General features: G+C 41.8%; 2 protein-coding genes across 2 annotated transcripts; both read left to right on the forward strand.

Moving 5' to 3' along the window:
• Positions 1 to 202: 202 nt before the first annotated feature.
• On the forward strand, positions 203 to 3,720 carry LOC141617398 (uncharacterized). The gene is made up of 2 exons (XM_074434593.1): positions 203 to 2,494; positions 3,109 to 3,720. The coding sequence occupies exons 1-2, from the start codon at positions 203 to 205 to the stop codon at positions 3,718 to 3,720; spliced, it is 2,904 nt and encodes a 967-aa protein (XP_074290694.1).
• A 570-nt stretch (positions 3,721 to 4,290) lies between these two features.
• On the forward strand, positions 4,291 to 5,361 carry LOC141617399 (uncharacterized). Its single transcript, XM_074434594.1, has 3 exons — positions 4,291 to 4,426; positions 4,808 to 5,145; positions 5,266 to 5,361. Exons 1-3 carry the CDS (start codon positions 4,291 to 4,293, stop codon positions 5,359 to 5,361), a joined length of 570 nt encoding a protein of 189 aa, XP_074290695.1.
• Positions 5,362 to 8,780: the final 3,419 nt, after the last annotated feature.

Consider the following 8,780-nt stretch of genomic DNA (forward strand, 5'->3'; position numbering starts at 1 on the left):
ATGATAAAAAGAAGATAGAGGAAGGAGGCCCATATGATACGGTATTGCCACAACAATCGCATTCTGAAAAGGAGAACGAAATAGTGGATGCTCTTGACGCCCTTCCTACAAACATGGAATGGAAACAAATCTTTCATCTACTAAAGAGAAGCGTAAGCTGATAATTCGAGGACTTGAGAAGCCTGAGTTGTATGCGGGCAAGATGAAAGGCAAAATTGAGCCTTCTAAGCAATCAATTGGATGTGTCTCCTGTAATGCAGCCTTGAGTTTTTTATATGAGGATTTACTTCTTGGATCCAAGCCTCACAACAGGCCACTTTATGTGTCTGGGTACATCCGGGGGCAAAAGGTCAAGCGCATTTTAATAGATGGAGGCTCAGGAGTCAATCTCATGCCAATAGCTACCATGAACGAATTAGGGATCACGATGGATGAACACTCCAGTAGTCAAAAAATGATTCATGGTTTCAACTTGAATGGGGAGTGCGCGGTTGGCATGATCCGTGTGAACCTTACCATGGGTGATCTTTCTTCTGACACATTGTTCCATGTCATTTATGGTAAGACATCGTTCAAACTATTGCTGGGACGACCTTGGAAGCACGAGAATGGAGTTGTCACTTCAACCCTCCATCAATATTTGAAATATTATCGTGGTGGCGAAAGGAAAATAAACGGAGACGACAAACCCTTCTCTAAGGTCGACTCTTTCTTCGCTGATGCAAAATTATTTGAAGAGAATGGTACTTCTAGTGAGTTCATGCCAACCACCATCTCTTCAACGGGAAAAGGAGGTAAGCGGGAAAAGAACATCATCAAAGAAGATGGAGCTGCAAGTCCTGCTAAAGAAAATGATCTTAAGAAAGATGTAGACAAGGTCAGCAAAACAGCTACTCCTGTTGCGTCACCCAAGAAGCAAGAGACGCCGCATAAAACTACACCACCAGTACTACGCTACATCCCAAAGTCTCGCCGCAAAGATGGAGAGAGTCCTTTTGCAGAGTTTCTAACACCAAAGACAGAGCCTAAGGATAAAAAGTCAAGCCAGGTGATCAAGCAGGAATGGGTGGCCAAAGTCGTTACACCTCTGCCAAGTTCATCTCAAACAAAGATTGTGAGACCTCCTCCAACTGGTTTTGTCTGCTCATCCAGTCAGTCATCAAGTGAAGAAAACAAGGAGATATTTGATTCCAATGCTTACAAGCTACTGGCAAAGGCTGGATATGACTGTACAAATCCGACTCCTCTCGGAAAAGTTATAGAAGTTGAGCCGTACGGTCTTAACAAAGCACAACATGAATTATTCAAGCAAGATGGGAGCTTCATGGTGACCAGGGCCGGGCTCGGATATGAGTCTCATGTGCCTGTGAAGATTGGTGCTCTTAGAAAAGGGGCTACTGCGTCTTCTCAGCACATCACAGTAGAAGAGGTCGAAGAAAATGAAAAAGGAGAGGAAAAGATGCATCCATCTTCAGTCTTCAATCGAATAAGTCCACCGGCAGAGAAGTGTCGTCCTTCTATATTTAGAAGGTTAGGGAGACCAAGTGTTTCAACCAAACACATTTCTGTCGTTGCTAGGCTTGGAAATCAAGGAGAAAGTAAGGTCAAAGTGTCAACACCTTCGTTGTGCATAAACAAGAAGGGCGCAATACATGAACGCTTGGGCGGTCCATCAAAAAAAGTCTTCAGTCGACTAGGGGCTCTCAAGAGGAATAGTAGTGAGGGTCGTCCTCTCTCAACTTCTGCAACACAAAATGAAGAAGAAGTAAGAGTAAGCGAAGACTTAAGAAGCGCAATAGCATCTCACATGAAGCGTATGCAAGTAGTGGATATCATCCAGCATGAGCCACTCAAAGCAAGGAGGCGCGTACTAGTTCTTACTGGTCAGCAAAAGAATACCGAAGAGCTTTTGCCTTCATCTTCACGTCCCTGTGATGCAAGGAACTCAAGTGACTTAGAAATTACAACGTCGTCATATCACATCATAGTAGAAGAGATACCTGACGAGAATGAAGAAGTTGAGGCCGATGAGGCCCCGAAAACACTTGAAGACAGGGGGCAATCGACTGTGGATGAACTCAAGGAGCTCAACTTGGGAACTACGGAAGATCCTCGCCCCATTTATATTAGTGCCCTGCTGACTAAAGAAGAACAAGAGGAGTACTACAAGTTATTGGTCGAGTACAAGGATGTCTTCGCTTGGAGCTATAAAGAGATGCCTGGACTCAGCCCAAAAATTGCAGTTCATCGTCTAGCAATCAAGAAAGGCATCAATCCCAAAAAGCAACCTCAACGTCATTTCAAGCCGGAGCTTGTACCTGAAATTGAAAAGGAAGTCAACAAACTCATTGAAGCAGGTTCCATTCGAGAAGTCAAATATTCTACCTGGATAGCAAACATTGTCCCTTCCAGAAAGAAGAATGGACAATTGTGCATATGTGTCGACTTCAGAGACCTTAATGATGCATGCCCGAAGGATGACTTCCCTTTGCCAGTCACAGAGTTGATGATTGACGCAACCACTGGTCATGAAGCCCTCTCATTCATGGATTGTACTGCTGGTTACAATCAAATACATATGGCACCTGAAGATCAAGAAGCAACGGGTTTTCGAACCCCAAAAGGGATCTTCTGCTACACGGTCATGCCGTTTGGATTGAAGAATGCTGGCGCTATGTATCAACGCGCAATACAAACGATTTTCGATGACATGCTGCATAAAACAATAGAGTGTTATGTTGATGACGTGGTTGTCAAATCAAAGAAAATAGAAGACCATATCAAAGACCTTCGAACCGTCTTTGAAAGACTTAGAAAATGTCAACTCATGATGAATCCACTCAAGTGCGCATTTGGTGTCACATCTCGGAAGTTCTTAGGTTTTGTGGTCAGGCACAGAGGCATTGAAATTGACCAAACAAAAATCAAAGCAATCAACGAAATGCCGGAACCAAAGACATTGAAAGAGTTGCGTGGATTGCAAGGACGTTTGGCATACATACGAAGGTTCATATCTAACCTAGCAAAACGTTGCCAACCATTCAGCCATCTCATGAAAAAGGATGCCCCATTCCAATGGGATGAAAAATGCAAAAATGCTTTTGATAGCATCAAGAAGTACTTGGCCAGTGCACTAGTGCTAGGGGCATCAATTCCAGGAAAGCCACTTGTCCTCTACATCGCAGCACAAGAACGCTCGTTGGGGCAATGTGTGCTCAAGAAATTGAAGACCGCAGGGAGAGAGCACTCTACTACTTGAGTCGTACCTTGGTTGGAGCTGAGTTGAATTACTCGCCCGTAGAGAAGATATATCTTGCTTTGGTGTTCGCCATCCAGAAGTTGAGGCACTACATGCAGGCGCATACCATACACGTGGTCTCAAAAGCTGATCCAGTCAAGTACATACTCTTAAGACCAGTCTTGACTGGAAAACTTGTGAAATGGGCAATGTTACTTAAGCAGTATGACTTGGTGTTCGTGCCTCAAAAGGCTGTCGAAGGTCAAGCTTTTGACGACTTCTTTGCTGATCATCCAGTGCCAGCAGAGTGGGAAATTTCAGATGACCTCCCAGGAGAAGAAATTTTCTATGTGGACGTCCTACCTCCATGGCAAATGTACTTTGACGGTGCTGTAAGGCAAGATGGAGCTGAAGCTGGAGATGTATTCGTAACTCCACAAAATTATCTTATGCCATATGCCTTTACACTCACTCAGTTGTGAACAAATAATATGGCAGAATACCAAAGCTCTCATACTCGGTCTTCAAATGGCAATCGAAATAGGTGTCAGGGATATGGACATATATGGAGACTCAAAGCTGGTGGTTAACCAAGTCCTTGGTGAATATGAAGTGAAAAAGGAAGACTTGATTCCCTACCAACAACAGGCATTACAACTGCTGAATCAACTCGACGACATCCATGTTGGTCATGTGCCAAGGAGTGCCAATAAGTTGGCTGACGCGCTTGCTAATTTTTCAGCCACTTTGGCACTGGGGGCAGAAGAGTCTATGAAAGTCCTAGTCTACAATCGTTGGTTAGTATCATCGCTTGAAGGAGAAGAAAATGTAGACACAACCAACATGATATGCGTCTACACAGTTGATGAAGATGACTTGCGTCAACCTATCATTGATTTCTTGGACCACCAAAAACTACCCGATGATCCCAGACACAAAGTAGAAATATGTCGACGTTCTCCAAAGTTCATTCACTATAAAAGGACACTCTACAGACATTCTTTCTAAGCCAATGGTTGAGATGTCTAAGCAAGGATGGAGCTACTGAAGCAATGCATGAAGCTCATTCTAGCATTTGTGGTGCTCATCAATCTGGGCCTAAACTTCATGATCATGTAAAGAGAATGGGGTATTACTGGCCAACCATGGCGCAAGATTGTATGGACTTCGAGAAAATATGTGAACCTTGTCAGTTCTACGCAAACTTCATACACCAACCGCCAGAACCGTTCCACCCCACTGTTTCTTCATGGCCCTTTGAAGCTTGGGGACTTGATGTTGTGGGACCTCTTACTCCAAAGGCCTCAAATGGACACGAGTATATCCTCGCCGCCACTGACTACTTCTCAAAATGGGCAGAAGCCATCACACTACGGGAAGTGAAGAAAGAAAATGTTGTGGACTTCATTCGGACCCAAATCATCTACAAATATGGTGTACCTCAGTGTATCACAACTGACAATGGGAAACAATTCTTCAACCATCTGATGACAAGTCTGGGAGAAAAATTCAAGTTGAAACAATACAAGTCATCTATGTATAATGCTTCTGCAAATGGTTTGGCTTAAGCCTTCAATAAAACCCTTTGCAACTTGTTGAGAAAAGTAGTAGCAAAGTCAAAGCGAGATTGGCATGAAAGGATTGGTGAGGCATTGTGGGCGTATCGTACCATATACAAAACACCTACTCAGGCAACCCCGTATGAATTGGTGTATGGAGTAGAGGTCGTGTTGCCATTAAAATTGCAGATCCCTTCCTTGCGCATTGCCTTTCAAGAAGGGCTCACAGAAGATGAAAATGACAAATTGCGTTTAGCAGAGTTAGAGGCTCTCGATGAAAAAAGATTAGAAGCTCAACAAAAACTCCAGTGCTATCAAGCAAGGTTGTCACGCGCATTCAACAAAAAGGTGCGCCCTCGTTATTTCCAAGTAGGAGACCTTGTCCTTGCGGTACAAAGACCAATCATCACCTCTCACAAGCCAGTTGGTAAATTCACCTCTAAGTGGGATGGTCCATACGTGGTACAGGAAGTCTACACGAATGGTGCTTACAAAATTGTGGATGAAGATGGCGTTCGTGTAGGCCCAATCAATGGGAAATTTCTGAAACGTTACTATTCTTAAGCCCCAACAGTGAAGGCTTCTAAGCAAGAGCGTAAACTGCATGTCAAAGCTCCTAAGCAAGAGGTTAAGCTGCATACAAAAAAAAAATCCATCTTTTATGAACTACGTCGGCTTGATCTTGTGAAATACACTTTGTGCTTCACAGGTACGTAGGCAGCTTGGGTGAACATGTAGCTCAAGTGCAGCCACACTTCCAAACAAAAAAATCTAAAATCCATCTTATGAACTATGTCGGCTTGATCTTGTGAAATACACTTTGTGTTTCACAGGTACGTAGGCAGCTTGGGTGAACATGTAGCTCAAGTGCAGCCACACCTCCAAACAAAAAAAAATCCCTCTCTTGAACTACGTTGGCTTGATCTTGCAAGTTGTCATCTTGGTAGCTTTGCGAGTACGTAGGCTGAGCAAACACTTTGTTCAAGTGCAGCCACACCAAAAAAAAAACCAAAAAAATTACAGCAAAATAATTACTCCTGGCCCGCAAGAGTTTAAACTGTGTATGGCTAAAATTACAGTCAATCACCAGCCAAGTTTGTAAAAGACCAAGAAGTGTATTCATCCGGCAGGTCTCCTAGGGAGAGGGTAAGTTGGAGGTGTGATGAAATAATAGTCTTCATAAAGAGGTTCATTGCATGGTTCTTCAAAAGTGTGTCGCGATAACCCGAATGGGTTCACCCTGACCCAACCTGTCGCGATGACCCAAAATGGGTTCCCCCTAACAAGCAATAAGTCTTCAAAAGTGTGTCGCGATGACCCGAATGGGTTCACCCTGACACAGCCTGTCGCGATGACCCAAAATGGGTTCACCCTAACAAGCAATAAGTCTTCAAAAGTGTGTCGCGATGACCCAAATGGGTGCACCCTGACACAGCCTGTCGCGATGACCCAAAATGGGTTCACCCTAACAAGCAATAAGTCTTCAAAAGTGTGTCGCGATGACCCGAATGGGTTCACCCAGACACAACCCGTCGCGATGACCCAAAACAGGTTCACCCTGACGAATAATAAGTCTTCACACACCATGTCGCGATGACCCAAACGGATTCACCCTGACAAATAATAAGTCTTCATGTCGCGATGACCCAAAACGGGTTCACCCTGACAAATATTAAGTCTTCAAGTCGCGATGACCCAAAACGGGTTCACCCTGACGCTCCCTGTCGCGATGATCCAAAACGGGTTCATCTCGACAACTCAGTTGACGATTGAAATAACTTGTCTGATATGATAAATGTTCGGCGGTGCACGATAATAAAATTGCCCTTCATGATATTGCTGATAAATGGAGTTGCTCGGCCGAGAAGACGGAACATAATTCCCTGCGAAAAAGAACAAACACACCAAAAAAAAGAAGGATATACAAATAACGTGTGGTTAATCACTTGGCTCTAATTTAAAAGGAAGAAAGTGCACTAAATATCCATTGTCAAGACAAATTGGCCAAGATATTATTCATAGAAAAACCAAACCATATCGCTTTTTGATGTGAGTGATGTCGTCGGGTCACATCCAATCAAACACATTTATAATACTCAACATACAACTAGTTAGTGGTAAGTCGAGGTCGATCCATGGGAAGGTGGTTACTCAAAATATTCAATATAATTATGGTTGTGCTTGGGGTTGTCACAATTATAATGGGTTGATGATTCTAATCTAATAAAAGCAATAAACAAGCAATAAAAGGAAAGATGTAAACAATTGATTAAAAATGCTAGGATATCATTGGTTCATATGGGATTCATGGGAGTTGATCATACAAACATATTTCCTACTAGATGCAAGAAATTATTGTTGTGATGGATCGAGTTGGTTTATATCTTACAATCCTAGGAAGGTTTGGGTCCCGGAGCCGAATCGATTAGATTGTACAACACCTACAAGTCGACTTAATCCTCCCTATCCAACTATATGCATGGTCTAATGAGACTTGAGTTGGTTTATGTCTTGCAAGTCTCATTGAAAAGATAAGTGATGGTTGTAAATGCAAGGATTCATAGGCTTAGCATTTCATCAAACATAACATGTGCATAAGTTGAAATCACAACAAGCAAGCAAATTAATTATGGAAGCATATTAGATTAAGCATGAATCATTCCCCATGTTTATTTCCCCTAATTACCCATTAATCCTAGCTAAGTAACTACTCACTCATGATCAAATTTAACATGTTAATAAGGCTGTCAATCATACTAACAAAGTCAAACATGATGAACAAGTAAGAAAGATTAACAATAATTAAAACAAGGATTAAGAGAATTATACCTATGGAGATTCCAAAATAATAATGCAAAGAATAATAGAAGAACTTGATGATTGATGGAAGGTTGTCAATCTCCCAATAAACCCAATAATCTTCTAATTACCCAATAATAAACTTCAATTACTCAATAATGAACTTGAAGAATGATTAAGGAACGATTAATGTGTAATTTGTGGAAAGATTAAAGAGTAATCTATTCTAATCTACTCCTAATCTAATCTAAAGAAGTATTGAATTAATCTAATGAAAACTTCATGGTTTGATTATTACAAATGAGGTATATATAGTAGAGCATCATTAGGTTAAGCAAGGGTAAAATAGTAATTTGACAATGCTAATTGTTGGGTAGGGAATCGCCGGTCTCAAGAGAGACTCCGGTCTCCTTTTCGCCGGTCTTTGAAAAATATGCGCATCCTTCATAGAACAAGAAGAACACGAAAGTTGTTGTAAGAGAATCCCAGCGGATTGGTCTCGGGACGAGCGGATTGGCGGACAGCTTCTTTGTTTGAGCTCGGATTGTAAAACGGACGTCATTTTCTCATCCGGACTCCTATTGGAGTGATTAAAAAGCCTAGATCACTTGATTTTTCGATGCCGTTACATCTAGCATACTTTCAGAGCCAAAGGAACAACTCTTGGTTTAGGTTTCGAGCAATTTCTTCTTGCAATGTCTTCCTTCTCTTCATCCTTACTCTCAACCCTTTGATCCTTCTATATACACTTTATTCCTACATCCTTGGTCATTATTCTTGTCTCCTCTTCATACTAGTCCATCCAATATCATCAAAAAGCTTCCAAATATGCACAAAAGACGGGAATTTCCGCCTTATTACCTCCTTTTCTATAAAACATATAAAATGCACTAGAAAAGCAAAATAGAAAGTATTTGACGGATAAAATGGCCATGGAATGATATAATAGTATGCAAAATAGGCTCAATTAGGGGACTAAATGTGCGCAAATAATGTTCACATTACTTTTGTAACCAATTTCATGTCTCTCGAGATAAAAGAAGAGAAAATAAAAAAGGTGCATCCTGCCATTCCAGCAATGAAAGGCCAAAGTCTGGCGAGAAGTAAGGCCAGTATTTGTCGAAAACGGGTCGAGATTTTCAGGAATAAAAGTGCAAGCATCAACTTATCAAAAAATCAAGAAA

Source organism: Silene latifolia, chromosome X (genome assembly GCF_048544455.1).
Source record: "Silene latifolia isolate original U9 population chromosome X, ASM4854445v1, whole genome shotgun sequence".
Lineage (NCBI taxonomy): Eukaryota > Viridiplantae > Streptophyta > Magnoliopsida > Caryophyllales > Caryophyllaceae > Silene > Silene latifolia.